At 32.5% G+C, this 23,896-nt stretch overlaps 1 protein-coding gene across 4 annotated transcripts in view; it reads right to left on the minus strand.

Moving 5' to 3' along the window:
• LOC123537951 (uncharacterized) overlaps positions 1–23,896 on the minus strand; it is an 83,464-nt gene that overhangs the window by 18,707 nt on the left and 40,861 nt on the right. Inside the window, exon 1 of one of the 4 annotated variants that reach the window (XM_053530241.1) lies at positions 21,953–22,906. The exons of 2 other annotated variants lie outside the window; for them this stretch is intronic. In XM_053530241.1, the coding sequence (XP_053386216.1) occupies positions 21,953–22,069 (117 nt within the window). In that variant the 5' untranslated portion in view covers positions 22,070–22,906. Of the gene's footprint in view, positions 1–10,346; positions 11,072–21,952; positions 22,907–23,896 lie in introns of those variants that run through there. One more of the 4 variants, XM_053530242.1, reaches the window with a different exon arrangement.

Below are 23,896 nucleotides of genomic sequence, written 5' to 3' on the forward strand. Positions count from 1 at the left end.
TTACTAAAGATGAAACAAAAAGAAATTTCAATTTCATCTTGCCGCATTATTTGAATTAACTATCATAATACACAAGTTTCCTGTCGCAAACAACTGACGGTCAGGAAAATTATTTTTACAGGTGTAAATCACGATATATCATATTCAGTGTTTCTGATTAAATTACTTTACTTATCGTTTACGCCCCTAAACATGTGTTATATCCAATAACTCATATGCAAATAAACGTCCTACTTAACAATATCTTCTCTGTTGGTACTTTTTCAGTTACATATTTATTAGTTATACGTGCGTAATTTGACGATATTAAGGGTTCGACTATAACGACTGTATTTAAATTTACAGACTTCAAGTTTAATTTAAACCAGGTGGATCTTAAAATCGAGTATAGGCTAAACTGACACTGAATTAATCGGATAAATAAAATCATTCGATTCGGTAACTTTCAGGAAGTTTGTAGTCGGTAAGGTTTACGAAAAAATCTTAATTCAAGTATCATCAAGCGTAATACACGAGGATCGAAATATATTAAAACTGCTTTCGGGTATAATTACTGCAACGAAACACGAGAAGCATTTTGCAGATTACCAGGCAATACAGCTAAAACACCATTTACATTAATGTAATTGCTTCTTGATTAATCCACGCAACCTGACAGATGATTCTGTTGCTGCAGTGAAAACTTTACAGTTATTTGCTACTATTGATAATTCTTCTGTATTGCTGACATGTAACAAAAAGTGTTGACAACAAAAAACAAGATAACAAAAATGTTCGTTTCAAAATGAAATATCATCTAAATATGATAATAGGCTAAAACTAATAAAATTACATATTTGTTTTTCTTTATAACCGTTTCAAATTGAGTAAATGACGAGTCAGGTTAATTCTTATGGATAGATAGATAGATAGATAGATTTCAACATAAAATGTCCAATTACATGGCAAGTATGACATCAATACATACAACAAACAATATATGAATTAATATAGTTATGTCAATCCACATTATATGTCAAGGATAACACAAAAAGAAGAGTTTTAATAAACTCTTTTTTCCATTGTGGTTCTTGAGATGTAGTGTTGTGTGACATAGGAAGAATCAATGAATGAGAATTATTCTGAATTGCCGTGAAACATTAAAATGGCTAGCATATGACTAGACTATACTAAAAACGTTTAAAGCACATGTAAAAAACTAACATTTAAATGACAAGACTATCTATCTGAACAAATCATAGCAATGTTGTAAAAGTTAAATAGAATTTAAAAAATGTTCCTTGACGCTGGATTTAAAAGGAGAGGTAGTTCTAGAATCCCTGATATATTGAGGCACACGGTTCCACAGGGTGTACCCCATATAAGCAAAAGACTTTTTGCCAAAGCCTTTGACAATAGGAATAGCATATCTTGCCATCTGACACTATATCACATGGACTATCAGAGTTGGAACCAACCTTTACCCTGAACCTGGTAGAGTAATTATGAGCAGCACTGACAGGGGTAAAATTATCACTCATATATGAGGGAGCAAGGTTTGAATTAATTTTGAAAACATGCCAAAGAGTAATTTGGTTCACTCTCTATCTGCAGCAGGTAACCGTTAATATTTGAAAAATGCTCTTAACCTATATGTGACCTAGGGTGTAACCTTAATGCAACTCCTATGAGCTTATTTTGAGTGACCTGTAACTTGTGTTTTAACTCTTGAGTTAAACTGTTGAACCAAACAGATGAAGCATAGTCAAAATGACGCTGCATAAGGGAAGAGACTAAAAGTTTTTTGTGTGTGTCGGGTGAGAAATTCACTTTTACGATACAAAACTTGTAAACTAGCATTGCATTTCTTGATTATAGATCTAGCCATAGCATCAAAGGACAAACACTGATCAAGGGTGGCACCAAGATATTTAACTGATTTTTTGGATTCAACGGTTTGACCACTGCAGTTTATATCAAGATTGGATTGGGATATTAACCTTTAATATTGGATACTAGTACTTCAAAATCAAAAGTAGCTTTTGAAGAATCAAAAAAATTACTTATGTGTTAGACGAGGTACATGAATAGTATTATCCTTCGCTAACCGTAACCTTATTCATAAGACTGCAATATTTTCATTATGGAAGCTATGTATTTTCTGTTACCATACGTGTTATATACCAAAATAAAGCACTCGTGCTTTACGTCTAAAAGGTATAAGTAGTTGACAATATAAGGGAAAGGCACGTGGTAAAAGACATCGATTTATTCGTAGATATTTAATGAGAACATGACATGTCACATGCTGTGAAATAAAACTAGGATTTGATCAATAACGTTCGGTTTCCACACAACACGATCCGTATTCAACAACGTTTAAGGTTTGCAAGTTAGACTTCATAATGCTAATTTTCATTTTCCTCTTTTATTATTATCATAACATTAACTAGTAATGATATTTTGCAAGAATATTCATAGACAGTTCTGCGATGCAAACTTTCATCAGTAATGTTATGTTATTAAGTTATGACAACTTGAATGCTTGCCATTCTACAGTTTAAGTCAATTCGTCATTTCGGCGTTTTGTTTCTCACAAAATACTGGATAGCTTTTAGCATCACCGAGTTCAGACTGGGTAGGCCTATTTCAAACAAATATTTAATACAATGGTTCAAAGCGTTAAAATAATTGCTTATTTACGGGTTTCCACAATATTTACTTCTTTCAGCTCCCCTACTTGTACAACAGGGCTATTTAACAAATAATCAAGGCCTTCGAGTGGTTTGTCGTCTGATTTATCACGGTTCAGAGTTCAGATGCGTAGGTTACCACGTGGTTAAATATCTAAGCATCTGAACGATGAACCGTGGTAAGTTAGACGGGCATTGATTGTTTTCATTCTTACATGCACATTGAAATATTTTAACAGAAATTATATTTGTATTATTTTATCCACGTGGTAATGAACTGGATGTCAAGCGGCAATTTGACGTCATAATTGACGTCATTTTGGTCTCTTACCGGTCCGCGCGTCAACCCTGGTTTGGCAGAATATACAGAGCTTCACCTTTTTCTTTGTTTAACTGGCAATCAAATCGAGCCATTACGTTGACCTGCAATGGTGTGTCCGGCTAATGCGGATCTCGACAGGCCAGGGTGCACCGAATTAGAACCAGTCTGGCAAAATCCACAACGTATGTAAACATAAATTTTAGACATTTTTAATTAGTCTGAAAACTCGTTTGACACGGTAATCTTTCTGACGCATGGAACGTCGAGACGCCGTCATAACGACATTTTAGACGTAATATTTGACGTTATAACTAAAGCCCGTAGACTCAAAATTAGAATGACTGTGACTAAAGATACAGTAATGCGGCCTTGAACCGAACATAAAAATGACATTTTTTTTGCCAAGTTACTCACTCTAGTAGTTTTTTGGCAGTGATGAAAATTTTGTTGTTTTTTTCCTAGTGCTTTTTGTTTTCCTAGTATTTTTGTATCAGAATTTAAAAATACTCAGTTGACCATAATCATTACAAATGCTTATGTATAAAGCTTACCGTTTGAATGCAATGCATGTACACTTCCGCATCTACAACAAATGCCAGGTAAATGATTTTTCCAATTGAAAAAGAGATAAACAAAGTCAGAAAACAAACTGCTTTTCTTTCTAACATTTGCGATACGATAGTCATATTGTTTATTTTTTCAATCAAATTGGCGCAACGAAGCTGTTACAACCATTTTAATCCTTCAGAATTGTATTTTTAACAGAGATTCTCAACCGTATATGGTAATAATTAAAATGTGTTCAAAAACTGCTTAAAACTTAGTTCAAATGTACACTTGAATCGCGTATATAGTAGAAAGAATTATAATTTCCATCCTACATGATGACGCTCGGCAATTTCCGTGCAATCACGTATTCTTTATAATAAGTAATAAAACGGACAATGCCGATTACGATTACATATCCACTATCTTATAACACGTTACTTTTAAGTAAAATTTAATGTTATAGTTTTTTTTTAACAAAACACTCGACACAAGTCCTTTATTTGTTCCATAACACACATAATATTTTTTAATCAGTTGGTAATCCATAATTCAACACTTATTATCTAGCTATTTCCATCATTTTCGAATAATTGCTTTGCTGTGATATGTCACGTTATCTAAAACGAATATTATTCCTTCCAGCTCTCTTTACTGTACAAGATTTTAGTTGTTAGAACTGGAACACAATGAATGCAATCTCTATGAATCTTCATATGTGCCATTAGCAAAATTTACTAAAATTTAAATGAAAACAGCTGTCGGTTGCTTAAGAACTTCAGCACGCGCTAACATGAATGAATACTGTCGGCAATCACTAGCGCTTTTAAACTTCTCCGATAAAATATGTAATCATTTGCAAAACTCTTCCGCATATTATATGTTAATAACCATAAATTCCTGTCATTTTAAAAGTTTGGAATGGATTGCCTGTAAATAAGCAAAATTATCGACCCTCTGTCCGTCGGACCTTGGGCAATAGTTTTAACTGTTCACAGGGATGGCATTCAGTCAGTCAGTGTATACAATATAGCTGTGGTATAGTGTGGATTCCAGTCTATTTTGGGACTGTCATTAAAGCTCATGCAGGTCGTGCCTTTATTGTTCTGTTTATCAGTATAAGGTAATATGTATCTTTAGCCAATATAATCATCGTTGAACTTCGGAGCTAGTTTTACTTCTGTCAAAAACATCCACAATATGTCCGAAAAAATAATCTTGGACTGTCTATATACATAAAGTATTAGACGGACTGGTTGCAAAAAAAAATGGATGAAACACGCAGACATTTCCGTGTTACCGCACGAGAACACAGAAACAACTTCTGCATTGCTTCCGCAGAGTGGTGAGTCTGTCTTCGACTGACCACTCACCATTTATTGTTATTATTGATCGCTAATGCTACACAATTAATTCGACAACAAAAACAAATGAACTTAAAGATTTCGTTCAATAAAAGTAAAACTTCATTTATAATACTATCTGAAGGTTATTGAATTACATGTATAATTTTCTAGATGTTTTATTTTGGATTGATTATTAAGAGACAGGTTTTTCATTTAATCTGAAAGAAAAACTACCTTTCCTATGTCTTGTGCTAACAAGAATTTGTCAATATACTTGAAACTTCACCATAAGAAGCATTATATTGCTAAGAAGAAGTTAGGTACGTATACCAATACTTAGAGACTGGTATACAAACAAATGCACAAAGACACAAAAACAATATTCCACAATCAAAAGACAATAGGTAAGGGTAGATTTCTCGGAAGCACAGAGCACCAAAAACACAGCCCCAGAGCCACGCATTTACATAGTAGGCCCACAACAAAAAGAAGCTGTAATGGAAAAATATTTCAGACGGGTTGCTTCAAACATCCAACAAATACATATTAATTTATGTTAAATATTGATGGAGAGGAGGGAAATGGTAAGGGGCGAAAAGGGGTCGGGGATGGGGGTGATGTGGGGGAAATCCGAAGGGAAACTTACTCAAAATGGTTTCTTAAGAATGTCTGTTTGTTTACAAAATCCACTCATTTGGTAACAAAACACGTAACCTTCTGATTTTCATTTTAAAAGGCAAAATATCTTTTAAGTTAATATATTCTAACACCTGTTGACATTTTCCCCTCCCATCTTCATACAAATGGACAGGCATTACATCAGCGGAAAGCACGGATAACGCATTAGTTAGTTACCCAAAAAACATATAAGTACAAATATCTAGAATGCAGAAGATATAATATATAAATATGAAATTTGACATGAACAACATAAAATGTTTTAAGAGGAAGGAATCCCTGTCTTGTTAAGATCATGCCAATATCTCATTTAGAAAGAAAATTACTCAAGAATAGAGTTGCACTGACAGACTCTAAACTTACGGTTTGAATGCAGTACATTACAACAGTTGCATACGCCGGCAGTTCCAAACAGTTAATATCTGTATCCATAACAAGAAAATAAGACTATTGTTCATTACTATTTATAAGACAGTACATTTTGTAGGCGATAACATTTGTTAGTCTAGTGTGTTTCACATTACCAATTTTATGAAAAATACGTATATACAACCACGATTTGAGATATTCATTTACTGAAATAAAGCGTTTGCAATCTACATGTATATGCATCAAAATTGATTTTTGTGATATATACATATATATATAGCTAATCATTCCACGAAAAGTCAATTCCATGTAAAACATTGATCAGTTAATAAATATTTAAGATCATACTACATGTATTTCAGCTTCAGTAAAGCAAACCTCAAGTTCGACGTATATTGGCATATCAGTATCCTTCTGTTTTCAAGAAATTTGTACATTTAGTAAACATATTTGCATTTTTAGCATTACATCATCGTTGTTTTTTTCTTTCCAAGCATAATGTTTAATAGTTTTGAATCGAATACAATGTTATTTAAATGAAAATGCTAATCTACGGTTTGTCGTACGATATAAAAAGAAGTTTACTGCCTCCAGTTATCCTAATTGTACATGCTATTACTGTGTGGCTTAAGACAAATTGGTTTCCAAAGTATACAGAATGTTATACTGTAATTCCTAACGCCTGCTAATATCTGCTATGAAGTAACAGGAAGGAGTTGTCTTTTGCCTGTGAACAGTAACACACACTAAAACTAATAAATATTGTCCCTTATATCTGCTTTGACAGTCTGCATTATTATAACAATATTTTGTCTTTTGCAAACCTTTGTACAGTCTGACGTTCTAGATATTCATATCATTTATGTATTAATCAAATTTATTCCCTGTCGGGAAACAGTTACTCATAAATGATGAAAAAGCAATTATTTAACCTGACGAGAAAATGATAATTGAAAGCTACCCTAAGTCCTTGAACATGTATGTTGAGGGTGTCACAATGTCAGCTTTAAGGATTACCTTAGCAGCATAATATATATCTTTATTGCAAAATGTTACATAGGAAACAAATCAGAAATTACCTTGTTTATTTCTGTATGAATTTCTAAGCTTTAGATAGCATTTTATAGTTTTGAAACAATCTGAGCATTTGTACAGGAACACTTATTAATAAAACGTACCCTTTTAAACGTAGGTGGTCTCATTAGCGGGGGTCATGTAAAACTAAATTATAAGCATCTTTCTTATCGATAATGTTATGAAATTTCAATTAGACATGCAACTTTTAACTTACTCTTACAACTACGCTGCCACTTGCATGCAGATATAAACAAATACCATGTTAAATTGTTTATTAAAATTCATTAATTAATATTCACAGCAGTGTACATGTATAAAGCCTCTTAAATTCTTCTTATCAGCGTAAGTAGAAAAACGTGCATCACCTGCATATTAAAATCAATTAACAGACCCGCGCTATCGACATGGCGATGCACTAATCAGTACACGGTAAGCTAAATTGATAACGACTTTAAGATTTCTTAAAGGTAATGAGTATTCTGGCTTTATTTCATTCATCGACTTTGTATTTCAGTATATCTAGCAAAACAATGGAAATGCTTTGTTTGATTAAACTATGGTACTGCAAGTGGCGAATTAAAGTTTCATGTCAGAAACACAGCAGTATAGGAAGCATAAATGTTATGATAAGGAAACCATGACAAAATACATTCTCTTATCAATACTTCATTCACCATTTTATCATCCGGTATATCATTTTTATACAATACATGCATTTTTTTCCGAATTCATCAAATTAATAAACGTCATACAATTGTGAAATTTTCTTAATTATTTACTCTATAATTTATTGGTAAAATATTTACAATAGGTTGAAAAACAGATTCAATATATCAACCATTTAACATTTAATTTTATTTTTGTACTGTAAGGACTATATTCTCGGTATTAAAAGTTACATTTATATACATACGGAATGGCATTACTGCAATGTTACTCAAGGGACATTTCCAAACTTCCGGACAAGACATCATACCCATTAACGTCATCCTGTCTTGATTATTCCAAGCAGTCATATAGACTGGGAATTCTGTTTTTATTGACAACTTATCAGTTATTTGGTTCTATAGAACCCGCTAGTAATACTTAACTGAACTGACATCGGAAACTTCGAGCAAATGAATACGTATCTTTTCATGTCATTAAATTATTAGATTCAATGCATTGGTATAGTTGTTGTTGCATTAAATTAAGGAAGAGTTTAATGAATATTTCATAAGTTGATTTAAAAGAATTTGTCAATATTTTTTACGATAGTAACTCTTTAGCATAAACTTTAAATGTTCAAATGGGATAAAATTAATACGTGACAATACCATACGCATACGCCAAAAGTTGATTAAGACACTGATGATATATATATTACATGACCAAACGTTACTCGAAATTGCTTTTTGAAGAATGTGTATGTGTAAAAAAGTATTCAAATCCTTTAATTGATTGAATATATTCACTTTTTTATTTACAGGTGACGTTTTCAAAGAAATTTGTGTTAGTCAAATACATTTTATCATTTTTTGTTGTATTTTGTTATTTTTAAAGTTAAAATATGGTGGAATACTGATTTTTAAATTTGATTTGCACATTGTTGTTGTTTGCATGGTCATTGTTTTCATGAAATTTAAGATTGTTCAGCTGACCTCTATTGGTGTTGGTATTGTTTTCGTTTGCACTTACCGGAGCGAGGCTCTAGCTTGAAAAGACTCGTGTCAAATTATGTAGGGAATAACTCAATCTCGTGAAATAATAACAAAGAATTGTTAAATTTTCTGTTTTATTTTCACAAAGAACATAATTTTGCCGTGTGTGCGAAACCGCGTAATCCGACACAGGGTACACTAACTCTACAGTTAAAACCAGCCACCACTCATTCATCTGTAAGCAAGGTACGCAACGGGGGGAGAAGTTTACTTTCGATTTCTTTTGCGGTGATAAATTACTAAAAGCTTATCATTTTAATTTTGGGTAACAAAACTACTAAATATCCTCCATTTTATATGTGCCTTCTGATATTCAGTGCAATTGTAGACTAAATAAATGGTTTATCTTCTCAGCGCGCACCTGTTCCGTGTCCCGATTACTACAGGATCTAGCCAAAATCCATGTCGTACAGCTAAAACCGAATAACGATGAAAAAATACTGTTTTTGCAATTGCATTATATACGAGTACAAACACGGGTTGTCAACGTGCTATTGTTGTAAATAAACATATGATTGCAAAAATAACTGACAATGTAACATTGTAATGAATTACGTGACAATGTATCCATTAACATTACGTTTCATGTACAGTGAAAAAGAATGCTCATGTATTTATTTTCTAATGTTTGGTTTACAAGAACTTATGTATATTCTTTCCATCTTGATCTAATCTAATTAATTTTAGATTAAAAATGGTCCTCCTTTCATTTGCAACATACGATTATGAATAAACTGTTAAGTACTCCGTAAAACCATATGGATCTACGCAGATCCACAATCATTGAAATGACATGACATTTATATACTTTGTAAATATCATCACATATAATGAACTGCTCATTAGTTTCTTTATTCTTACCTTTTATGTTTTTGTTGTTTGCTTAAGCGTCTTAAAATTAGCTTTACAAATCAGCACAAATGGACATCCGTTGAAAATAATACATTTGTAAAGCAAATACATTTTATTCGTATTGCGGTAAACTTATCTGAACACGCGTATTTTAATGTTGCTGAAAGAAAAGTAAAATTACAATCAAATACAAAAACAATTACTGCGGGCAACATATAATTGTAACATTTTACTAAAACAGAAACACGAATACTTAACTGATAAAATCTAAAGTTTTTATTTTCAGCAGCGCATTAAAGCTTCCAATATGCTACGGAGAGATTATATCAGTGTTATTTTCTCAAGAACACTATACTAAAATATGTTGTTCAGTAGTTTTGTTCTGTGTCTCGAATATATATGCAACTTTAATCACTTCCGTGTTGTTTATAAGTTGAAAGGGAAAGTACTTTATAACCGATGTGACTACGTTTGCTACTTTTAGCTCATGTTACATTGTAACACACTGTAACAAGCAACGTTATACAATTACGTACATTGATGTAAATTTCTAAAATGATCTGTCAGTCTTTATAATGTTTTACAGATTTTTTCATATAACAAAACGGGCTTTTCAAAACATAAAAAAGTGAAGAAAAAACATTAAACAGATTGTTCTGTGAATACCACGATGATTTTACACTAGACATTAAATGTATTTATAAAACGATGAGTCACTTCATTCAGATTTCACAAGATTTTGAAGTTAAATCAGTATAATTTTGGAAAAAGAATCTTAACTTACCACCTGAGTGCAGTGCATGTAAACGGCTGCATGCGCCATATGTTCTGAATAGACAGGTTTACCAATTGAAAACAAAATAAAAACAGTCAAAAAATAAGAACCAATCCTTTCTTCCAGTTGAGTGTTATTTCATTTGTGAATATTTCACTTTGTCAATAAATATTTGTGTATTTTCACGTAAAACAAAGTTATAATGCTCAACACACAACCTGAACCATAGTTATAACATTTCGAAGTATGTAAGCTGTTATAATAGTATTTAAATTTCTGTTCAATGATTGGTGTTGATCTTATCAATACTCTTGAAGAAAATCAATCAAACACAAAACTGTAAATGTTTTCAAAGAAATAAAGTGTAACTAAGGTATTAATCAAAATATTGTTGATAAATAGTATAGTAGCCATTTATTACAATAGCTATTTATTACAATTCAGAACAACATGTTAAATCTTTAAAATGATGTCCTTATACTTAGAATACATCCGCTTATCACGACATTACAATTAGTTGCCGCATTTTATTTAATATTGAAATAATTCTTCTAAAAAAACACTTATTGCGTGCAAAAAGCAGTATTCCATGTTTTCAAGCCAGTCACATCCTACGACATTGTTGCTAAAATAATACCTGCATCTGGTATCAATTGTACATATAACACACGCGATATCATTTAAATAATCACAATATTCCATTACTTCTTTTTACTGTTCTCTGTCTACTTTATTGTATTTAGTGCAATACAGGTATCTCACATTGTTGGCCCTGCTTAATCCAGGTTGTTGTGCCCCAATTATTAGTTTTCTCGCAAACAATCTTAAATGGTTATTTTTAGTTTTAATAAGTCATTTTATCTTGTTTTATGGTACTGAATTGTTGAAAAACGATATTGATGTGAAAGCTGTGTGATCTGAGGAGACTGATTGTCAGATAATGCACCCTTTTCTGGTTTAAATGAAATGCAAATAAGACGTTAAATAATATTCAGTAGTTCATATATGCTTAACATTTAATTAGTACACTTATATCATTAAGCAGGTTTCTTTTAGTATGTTTTTGATTTTGTAGAGAAAAATCAGTCCAGTTCTTCATTCCATGAGTAAAAGATACAGACTCTTAAAGTTTTATGATAATTCTTTCGTCTGTGCTTATCAGACAGTCAGTCCCTTTTAACTTACATATAGAAAACTTTTTACTTTTTTATATGGGAAGATCACTGTTAGGTCAATGAATAGTTTCGATGCTGTTGAGTTTGATTTGCCCGTCGATGCTTTGGTTACGTCACTGCTTTTGTGGTGGTGGCATGGGCGCCTTGGGGTAAATGATGGTCAACAATATCGATACTTCCAAACTAAACATCTTGATGTACAAATACATGTTTTATACTGTTTTAGTGTCTCATAAGTCAGTAATGGCTGGATGTAAAACTGTTTTAACGTGACTGTTTTATACATTATGTAAAAATGCTATGAATGTTTTACATGTGACACTTTAATAAAATATAAAGTTGAAGTTGAAGTTGAAGTATGTTTTATTGGATTCAGCTGTGCAAATATTGCTTTGTTCATTAGGTGAAAATATTTAAAACTGTAAAATATTGTGGCTGTAAAATGTTTCTGCAAACACAAAAACCAAACATTAACTTCTTCGGAAGACTTCTTGATTTCGGTTTGAAATAATATTCGGAGATGTTTCGCTATTTGATATTCACGGAAAATTATGACTAACGTTGAATGTACTGTTCTCACTTAAACTAATGTTTTCACTTGTTTAGCCTAGTGACATAATTAAATGCACATACATTGTTAACTAAAGTATTCTGACTGATTTGATGTCTAAGGTAAACATGTAACCTAAAACGAAACCCACCTTTAAAATTCCCACTTTTAAAAGACTTAAGGTAATTATTTGCATGAATAATGCACAAATGATGCTGTAGATTACATAGTTACCGTGTTAAAAGTGTCTAATTTCTGTTGCAAGAGTTTTTGTACTTAGAAGATTAAATAACCACGTTGTTTGTTATCTGAGGTTTTATCAGCCATCTTGTATGAAAATAAAATCATCTTATTTTATATAAAAAACCAAATAGCCATGTTTACTGAAGATACAACAAAAAGAAATTTCAATTTCGTTTTGCCGCATTACTTGAATTAGATATCATAATGCACAAGTTCCCTGTCGCAAACTAATCAGGTATTTCAGTAAGTGGCGGCCAGATAATTCAGTTTCTACAGTTGTAAATCACAATATATCATTTTCGTTGTTTCTGATTAAGTTACTTTACCAATCGTTTGTGAAAATTCTTTTACTTCCCTAAACATGTGTTATATCCAATGATTTATATGCAAATAAACTTCCTACTTACCAATATCTTCCCTGTTACATTAGTTATACGTAGGTAATTTGACCGAAACAAAATTATCATGTTATGGATTCGGTGAAAAAGAAGACCGAGGATTGGATTTGAATTTACGGACTACAAGTTTAATTTAAAGCATGTTATTCTTAAAATTGAGTATAGGCCAGTTAGAAACAACAAAAACTGACGTTGAATTATTCAGATAAAAAACATCAGTCGATTCGGTTAGCTTTCAGGAAGTTTGTAGTCGGTAAGGCTTACGAAAAAATAATTACCCGAAAAGGATTCAAGTATCTTCAAGCGTAATACACGACGGTCTGAAATATATTAAACTTGCTTTCGGGTATTACTGTGACGAAACAGGAGAGACATTTCCAGATTACCAGACAATAAAGCTAAACCACCATTTACATTAATGTAATTGCTTCTTGATTAATCCATGCAATCTGGCAGATTGATGATTCTGCTGCAGTGGAAACTTTACAGTTATTTGCTACTATTGATAAATCTTTCTGTATTGTTGACATGTAACCAAAAGTGTTGACAACAAAAACAAGATAACAAAAAATGCTCGTTGCAAAAATGAAATATCATCTAATTATGATAATAGACTAAAACTAACAAAATTACATATTTATCTTTCTTTTTCACCGTTTCGAATTGAGAAAATGACGAGTCTTGTTATTATTAGATACTACAAAATCAAAAGTAGCTTTTGAAGAACCAATAAAATTACTTATATGTGATCCTTCCAGCTATCCCGAACGCTAACCCTAACCTTATATATAAAACTGCAATATTTTCATTATGGAAGCTCTGTATTTCCTGTTACCATATGTGTTACATATCAAAATAACGCGCTCTCGTGCTTTACGTCTAAAAGGTATAAATAGCTGACAGTATAAGGGAAAGGCACATCGTAAAAGACATCGATTTGTTCATAGATATTTAATGAGAACATGACATGTTAGTTGCGGTGAAATAAAACTAAGATTTGATCAATAACGTTCGGTTTCTATATAACACGATCCGTATTCAACAACGTTTAAGGTTTGTAAGTTAGACTCCATAATCATATTTATGCTAATTTTCATTTTTCTCTTTTATTATTAAATTATCATAACATTAACTAGTAATGAAATTTTGCAAGAATATTCATAGGCCGTTCTGCGCTGCAAACTTTCATCAGTAATGTTATGTTATTAAGTAATGATAACTTGAATGCTTGCCATTCTACAGTTTAAGTCACTTCTTCATTTCGGCGTTTCGTTTCTCACAAAATACTGGATAGCTTTTAGCTTCACCGAGTTCAGACTGGGTAGGTCTATATCAAACAAGTATTTAATGCAATGGTTCAAAAGTGTTAAAATAATTGCTTATTTACGGGTTTCCACAATATTTACTTCTTACAGTTCCCCTACTTGTACAACAGCAGTATTTATTAAATAATCAAGGCTTTCGAGTGGTTTGTCGTCTGATTTATCACGGTTCAGAGTTCAGATGCGTAGGTACGTGGTTAAATATCTAAGCACCTGAACGATGAACCGTGGTAAGTTAGACGGGCATTGATTGTTTTCATTCTTACATGTACATAGAAATTTTAACAGAAATTATATTTGTATTCTTTATCCACGTGGTAATGAACTGGACTTCAAGCGGCACTTTCACGTCATAATTGACGTCATTTTGGTCTCTTACCGGTCCGCGCGTCAACCCTGGTTTGGCAGAATATACAGAGCTTCACCTTTTTCTTTGTTTAACTGGCAATCAAATCGAGCCATTTACCATGACCTGCAATGGTGTGTTCGGCTAATGCGGATCTCGACAGGCCAGGGTGCACCGAATTAGAACCAGTCTGGCAAAATCTACAACGTATATAAACATAAATTTTAGACATTTTTAATTAGTCTGAAAACTCGTTTGAAACGGTGATCTTTCTGACACATGGAACGTCGAGACGCCGTCATAACGACATTTTAGACGTAATATTTGACGTTATAACTAAAGCCCGTAGACCCAAAATTAGAATGACTGTGACTAATGATACAGCAATGGCAGTGATAAAAAAAACATTTCCTAGTGTTTTTTGTTTTCCTAGTATTTTTGTATCAGAATTAAACATTACTCAGTTGACTATAAACATTACAAATGCTTAGGTATAAAGCTTACCGTTTGAATGCAATGTATATACACTTCCGCATCTACAACAAATGCCGGGTAAATGATTTTTCCAATTGAAAAAGAGGCAAACAAAGTCAGAAAACAAACTTTTTTTCTTTCTAACATTTGCGATACGATAGTCATATTGTTTATTTTTTCATTGAAATTGACGCAACAAACTTGTTACAACCATTTGAATCCTTCCGAATTGTATTTTAAACAGAGATTCTCAACCGTATATGTTAATAATTAAAATGTGTTCAAAAACTGCTTAAAACTTATTTCAAACGTACACTTGAATCGCGTATATAGTAGAAAGAACGATAATTTTCATCCTACGTAATGACGCTCGGCAATTTCCTTGCAATCACGTATAATAAAGCGGACAATGCCGATTACGATAACATATCCATTATCTTATTAACACGTTACTTTTAAGTAAAATTTAATGTTATATTTTTAACAAATATCTCGACACAAGTCTTTTACTTGCTCCATACCAGACATAATATTTTTAAATCAATTTTGGTAATCCTTAATTCAACACTTATTATCTAGCTATTTCCATCATTTTCGAATAATTGCTTTGCTGTGATATGTCAAATTATCTAAAACGAATATTATTCCTTCCATCTCTCTTTACTGTACAAGATTTTAGTTGTTAGAACTGAAACACAATGAATGCAGTCTCTATGAATCTTCATATGTGCCTATTAGCAAAATTTACTAAAATTTAAATGAAAACAGCTGTCCGTTGCATAAGAATTTCAGTACACGCTAACATGAATGAATACTGTCTGCTATCACTAGCGCTTTTAAACTAGTACTTCTCCGATGAAATATATAATCATTTGCAAAACTCATGTGCATATTTCATATCAACAACCATACATTTCTTTAAAGTTGTAATGAATGGATTGCCTCTGTCCTTCGGACCTTCGGCAATACCTTGAACTGTTCCACCGGCAAGTCAGCAAGTGTATATAATATATAGCTGCGGATTCCAGTATATTTTGAGGCTGTCACTAAAGCTCATGCGGGACATGAATTTATTATTATATTCTATCAATAAAACATAATATTTTCCAAAGAAACACTATCATTAGTCAACACAATTATCGTTGAACTTCAGTGCTAGTTTTATTTTCTGAGAAAAAAATCCACAATATGTCCGAACAAATAATCTTGAACTATATATATATAAAGTATTAGACGGACTTGCTGCAATGAAATCCGATGAAATACGCAGACATTTCCGGTTTACCTCACCAGAACACGGGAAAAAACTTTCACATTAATGTCATTGCTTCCGGATTAATCAAAGCAGAGTGGTGAGTCTGTCTTCGACTGGCCAATTACCAGTAATTGTTACTATTGATCCCTCTTGCAACACAATTAATTCGGATGCGTCGGCAACAAAAACAAATGAACTAAATATTTTTGTTGCATAAAATTAAAAGTTCATTTATAAAACTATCTGAAGGTAACAGAATTCGAGAATAATTTTCTAGATGTTTTATTTTGGATTGAGTATTAAGAGGCAGGTTTTCCATTAAATTTGAAAAAAAAAACTACAATTCTTGTGTCTTGTGATAACAAGAATTTGTCAGTATACTTGAAAAAGTGGTAACTATTCACAATAACAAACATTAGATTACAAAGATAAATGCTAACTCCCGCCCGCTTAGTTCAATAGGGACAGCGCAGATCTACGGATCGCGGGGTCACGAGTTCGAGCCCTTGGCGAGGTGTATGTTCTCCGTAAAAGACATTGTGTCTGAAATCATTCGTCCTCCACCTCTGAATTATTCATGTGGGGAAGTTGGCAGTTACTTGCGGAGAACAGGTTTGTACTGGTACAGAACCCAGGAACACTTGTTAGATTAACTGTCGCCGTTACATAACTTAAATACTGTTGAAAAACGGCATTAAACCCAAAACAACCAACCAACTAACTAACGGAAGAAGTTAGATACGTATACCAATAATTAGAGACTACTATACAGACAAATGCACAAAGACAGAAATACAACATTCCACAATCAAAACTTACTCAAAATGGTTTCTTAAGAATGTCTGTTTGTTTACTTAATCCACTCATTTGGTAATAAAAATACGTAACCTTCTGATTTTCATTTTCAAAGGACAAAATGTCTTGTAAGTAAATATATTCTGACGCCTGTTGACATCAACGAAAAACACGCATAACGCATTAGTTATTTAGTTACCCAATGAACATAAGTGAGCTGTACCATGAGAAAACCAACATAGTGCATTTGTGACCAGCATGGATCCAGACCAGCCTGCGTATCAGGATCCATACTGTTCACTAGAGGTTTCTCTAATTGCAATAGGGTTTGAGAGCAAACAGTATGGATCCTGACTGCGCACATGCACTATGTTGGTTTTCTCATGGCGCGGCTCAGTTATAAGTACAGGCATCTAGAATATTTACCTGCAGAGGATGAAATATCCCAGACAAATTTGACATTAACTGTATACAATATGTTTAAAGAGGAAGGAATACCTGTCTTGCTAGGAACATGCCAATATCTTATTGAGATAGAGAGTTGCATGAACAGACTTTAAACTTAAGGTTTAAATGCAGTACATTACAACAGTTGCATCCGCCGGCAATTCCGAACAGTTAGACTTTCAGGCTTTCCAAAATTTTCATTACTCTTCATAAAACTGTAAAAAAAAATTGTAGATGATAACGTTTTTAGTCAAGTATGTTTAACATAACCAATGTTATTAAAAAAATATGTATATACTGTTACTATTTCTGATATTCATTTCCTGTAATGCGTTTGCAAACTCTTTGAAATTGACTTTTCTTCTAAAAATCTGTAAGTAGCTGATTATTCTACGGGAAGTCACTTTCATGTGAAATATTGAGAAGTTAATAAATATTTAAGATCATAATAGCTTAGCTTCAGTAAAACAAACCTCAATTCCGACATATACTGGCATATCAGTATCGTTCTGTTTTCAAGAAGTGTGTACATTTTGTCATCGTTGTTCTTTTCTTTCCAAGCATAATGCTTAATAGTTTTAAATTGAATACAATGTTATTTCAAAGAAATGCTAATTTACGGCTTGTACTATATGAAATGAAGTTTATTTCCTCCAATTAACATATCTTTATTGCAAAATGTTACATAGCAAACAAATCAGAAATTACTGTTATTATTGTTTATTTCTGTATGAAGTTCTAAGCTTTATGCAGATATAAACAAATACCATGTTAAATTGTTAATTATTATTAATCATTAATTAATATTCACAGCAGTGTACATGTATAAAGCCTCTTATATTCTTCTTATCAGCGTAAGTAGAAAAACGTGCATCAACTGCACTAATCAGTATATAGTAAGCTTAACTGATAACGACTTTAAGATTTCTTAAAGGTAATGAGGTTTCTGGCTATATTCCATTAATCGGATTTGTATTTCAATTTATCTTGCAATGCAATGCAATTGCTTTCCTGGCTTAAGCTATGATACTGCACGGGGCGAATTAAAGTCTCGTGTCAGAACACAGTAGTAAAGGAAGCATAAATGTTATAAATTGTTTTTGTTTCTTTTTAAAAAAAAAAACAACAGGAAACCTTGCCTAAAAGCATTCTCTTATTAATACTTCATTCACCATTTTATCATCAGGCATATAAATTTTATACAAAATATGCATTGTTTATTCCGACAATTGTGTGAAATTTTCTTAATTATTTACTTTATGATTTATTGGTAAAATATTTGCAATAGGTTGAAAAACATATTCAATGTATCAGCCGTTTTTATTTTTTTACTGTAAGGACTATATGCTCGGTATTAAAAGTTACATTTATATTCACACGGAATGGCATTACTGCAGTGTTACTCAAAGGACATTTACAGACTTTCGGACAAGACATCATGCCCATTAACGTCAACCTGTCTTGATTACTCCAAGAAGCCATATTGACTGGGGAGTCTGTTTGTATTGGTAACTTATCATTATTATTTGCTTCTACAGAACCCGCTAGTAATACAAAGTTGAACTGACATCGGAAAATTCGAGCAAACGAATACGTATATTTTCATGTCATTAAGTTATTAGATTCAATACATTGGTATAGTTGTTGTTGTTGTTGTTTTTGTCTGTTATAGTAAGTAAATTACGAGTTAGATTATTCATTAAATTAGGGAAGAATTTAATGAATATTTCATATGTTGATTTAAAAGAATTTGTCAATAACTTTTACGATAGTAACTCTAGCATAAACTTTAAATGTTCAAATGGACTAAAATTAATACGTGGCGATACCATACGCATACGCCAAAACTTGACTAAGACACTATTGATATATATATTACATGGCCAAACGTTACTCGAAATTGCTTTTGAAGAATGTGTGTATGCAAAAAAGTATTCAAAACCTTTAATTGATTGAATATATTAACTTTTTTTTTTCATGTGACGTTTCCAAAGACGTTTGTGTTAGTCAATTACATTTTATCATTTTTCGTTACATGTTGTTATGTTTAAAGTTAAAATATGGTGGAATAGTGATTTTTAAATTTGATTTGCACACTGTTATTGTTTGCATAGTCATTGTTTTCATGAAATTTAAGATTGTTCAGCTGACCTCTATTAGTGTTGTTATTGTTTTCGTTTGCACTTACCAGAGCGAGGCTTCAGCTGGTGTCAAATTATGTAGGGAATAACTCAATCTCGTGAAATAATAACAAAGAATTGTTCCATTTTCTTTTTTATTTTTACGAAGAACATAAACATTTTGTGTGAACGAAACCGCGTACAGTCCGAAACTGGGTACATTGACTCTACAGTTAAATCCAGCTACCACTCATTCATCTGTGAGCGAGGTACGCAACGGGGGAAGAAGTTTACTTTCATTTTTTTCTTGCGGTGATAAATTACTAAAAGCTTATCATTTTAATTTTGGGTAACAAAACTACTAAATATCCTCCATTTAATATGTGCCTTCTGATATTCAATGCAACTGAAGACTTAATAAATGGTTTATTTTCTCAGCGCGCACCTGTTCCGTGTCCCGATTACTACAGGATCTAGCCAAAATCCATGTTGTACAGCTAACGCCGAATAACGATGAAAAAATACTGTCATTGCAATTGCATTATATACGAGTACAGACACTGCGTGTCCACGTGCAATTGTTGTAAATAAACATATGATTGCAAAAAAAAATCTGACAATGTAACATTGTATTGAATTACGTGACAGTGTATCCATTAACATTACGCTGCAGGTATAGAGAACTCAAAGAATGCTCATGTATATATTTTCTAATGTTTTGTTTTTCTACGAGAAGGTATTTCTAAACCGGTTTTTTATGGGGATGTGGTTTACAAACTTCGTAAGATCTTGGGTCATGGTAATTTTCCAAATGTATTTGGTAAAATTATAAAACGTTTTATTCAAAGAGGTTACGACCCAACTGTTTTGAGACATACCGCATGTTTAGTGTTCAACCCGTTTACAGTTGGACACTACGCTTCCCTCTTTGATTGTGTCTGACGGAAGAGGGGGAGGACTCTATGATAAGCAGTTTTTAAATCATACCAGGACTGAACTGTTTTGATATCTGTCTTCTAGCCTGTTTCGTCGGGCCCTTAAGGGTGTTTCTCTTGTTGCTCTGTCTTCTGAAATACTTTTTTGGTTCTAAAGGTTTTTTTTATATATTTATACACGAGCATTTTTGTGTTTTACATGCCATGCCTTTTTGTTTCCATTACGTGTGTTAGAGAATCACCTGGAGGGGATTACTTTTATTTACACTGTCCCGTGTCTTTGGAACATGGTGGGGGTAAGAGTGAGGTTGGGTGCGCACCATAAACCGGTTTAAGCTCTCCAGTGCCCCACTTTGTTCCTTTGTTTGTTCGTTTTGTCCTAATGTGTTGGCCTTTTGTGTGTGAGCGCGTGTATGTGTGTGTGTGTGTTTGTGGTGTGCGTGTCTGCGTACTGTGGGTTTTGTTTTGGGGAGGCAGCGCTTTTGGTACGTGGCATTCCCTGTTTGATATTTGTCTTTGTTTTTTTACAAAAACTTATGTATATTCTTTCCATCTTGATCTTATCTAATTAATTTTAGATTAAAAATGGTCCTCCTTTCATTTGCAACATACGATTATGAATAAACTGTTAAGTACTCCGTAAAACCATATGGATCTTCGCAGATCCACAGCACCACAATCATTGAAATGACATGACATTTATATATTTTGTAAATATCATCACATATAATGAACAGCTCATTAGTTTCTTTATTCTTACCTTTTATGTGTTTGTTGTTTGCGTTAGCGTCTTAAAATTAGCTTTACAAATCAGCAGAATTACAGAGAAAATGGACATTCGTTGAAAATGATACATTTGTAAAGCAAATACATTTTATTCGTATTGCGGTAAGCGTATTTAATTGTTGCCGAAAGAAAAGTAACATTACAATCAAATACAAAAACAGTTACTGCGGGCAACATATAATTGTAACATTTTACTAAAATAGAAACACGAATACTTAACTGATAAAATCTAAAGTTATTATTTTCAGCAGCGCATTAAAGCTTCCATTATGCTACGGAGAGATTATATCAGTGTTATTTTCTCAAGAACACTATACTAAAATATGTTGTTAGGCTTTTAAGTTAAGTTTTGTTCTGTGTCTCGAATATATATGCAACTTTAATCACTTCCGTGTGATTACAAGTTGAAAGGGAAAATACTTTATAACCGATGTGCCGATGTGACTACGTTTGCTACTTTTAGCTCATGTTACATTATAACACACTGTGACAAGCAACGTTATACAATTATGTACCTTGATGTAAATTTCTAGAATGATCTGTCAGTCTTTATAACGATTTACAGATATTTTCATATAACAAAACGGGCTTTTCAAAACATAAAAAAGTGAAGAAAAAAAAACAACATTAAACACATTGTCCTGTGAATACCACGATGATTTTACACTAGACATTAAATGTATTTATAAAACGATGAGTCACCTCATTCAGATTTCACAAGATTTTGAAGTTAAATCAGTATAATTTTGAGAAAAGTATCTTAACTTACCGCCTCAGTGCAGTGCATGTAAACGGCTGCATGCGCCATATGTTCTGAATAGACAGGTTTACCAATTGAAAACAAAATAAAAACAGTCAAAAAATAAGAATCAATCCTTTCTTCCATTTGAGTGTTATTTCATTTGTGACATATTTCACTTTGTCAATAAATATTTGTGTATTTTCACGTAAAACAAAGTTATAATGCTCAACACACAACCTGGACCGTCATTAGAACATTTCGAAGTATGTAAACTGTTATAATAGGATTTTTCATACAATTCACATTGTTGATTGGTGTTGATCTTATCAGTACTCTTGAAGAAAATCAATCAAACACAAAACTGTAAATGTTTTCAAAGAAATAAAGTGTAACTAAGGTATTAATCCAAATATTGTTTATAAACAGTAGCCATCTATTACAATAGCTTTTTATTGCAATTCAGAACAACATGTTAAATCTTAAAATGACGTCCTTATACTTAGAATACATCCGCTTATCACGACATTACAATTAGTTGCCGCATATTATTTATTGAAACAATTCTTCTAGAAAAACAATTCTTGAGTGCAAAAAGCAGTATTCCGTGTTTTCAAGCCAGTCACATCCTACGACATTGTTGCTAATACCTGCATCTGGTATCAATTGTACATATAACACACGCGATATCATTTAAATAATCACAATATTCCCTTACTTCTTTTTACTGTTCTCTGTCTACTTTATTGTATTTAGTGCAATACAGTTATCTCACATTTGCATTTATTCGATTTCTTCCCGGGTTACTGTGAATAATTCATATATAATTTATGTGGTTGAACTGAAGCGATAAAAATACATCTAGGATTACCTGGACCAAATCATCAACACCTCTATAAACTAGTCCACACACTGACAGTTTTATTTACAAGCATTTTTCTGATATATTTACCTTAATGAGATTCTATTACTTGTTTCAGCGTGATTGCTTTCATACAATGGTGAATTACATGATTTAATTTGGAATGAAATAAATATGTTTTACTGGATTCAGCTGTGCAAATATTGCACTGTTCATTAGGTGAACATACTTTAAACTCTAAGTTAATGTGGTTGTAAATGTTTACTGCAAACATAAAAACCACAACAGTAACTTCCTTGTAACACTTCCTGATTTCGGTATGAAACAATATTTGGAGATGTTTCGCTACCTAAATATGTGTTATATCCAATGATTTATATGCAAATAGACTTCCTACTTACCATTATCTTCTCTGTTACATATTTATTAGTTATTCATAGGTAATTTGACCATGTTATGGATTCGGTGAAGAGGAAGACCAATATTTGGATTTGAAATTACGGACTATAAATTTGATTTAAACCAGGGTTGTTATGACATGCTGGTCTTAGAAGGAGGTTTAGGCCAATTAGACAATTAGATTCAAACCATGATGCTTATGACATGTGGGTCTTAGAATGAGGTGTTAGGCCAATTAGATTGAAACCAGATTGTTATTTTGGTATGTTTTTGTCAATTAGGAAGGGGTTTGAAGAGCCAATTAGATTTAACCAGGATGTTTATGAATGTAGGTGTTAAGGAGTTTAGGCCAATAGATTTAAACCAGGTTGTTTTGGCATGTGGTCTTAGAAGGGGTTTAGGCCAATTTAACCAATCTAGATTTTAAACCATGATTTTGATTTATGACATGTGGGTCTTAGAAGGAAGGTGTAGGCCAATTAGATTGAAACCAGGATTGCTATGGCATTTTGGTCTTAGAAGGAGGTTTATGTCAATTAGATTTAAACTAGGATTGTTATGACAGGAGGTCAAGGCCAATCAGATTTAATCCAGGATGTTGATGTTTGTTAGGTTTGGGTTTAGAGAAGGAGGTTAGGCAAATGAATTTAAATCAGGATTGTTATGACATGTGGGTCTTACAAGGAGGTTTAGGCCAATTAGATTTAAACCAG

Source organism: Mercenaria mercenaria, chromosome 18 (genome assembly GCF_021730395.1).
Source record: "Mercenaria mercenaria strain notata chromosome 18, MADL_Memer_1, whole genome shotgun sequence".
In the NCBI taxonomy this organism is placed as follows: domain Eukaryota; kingdom Metazoa; phylum Mollusca; class Bivalvia; order Venerida; family Veneridae; genus Mercenaria; species Mercenaria mercenaria.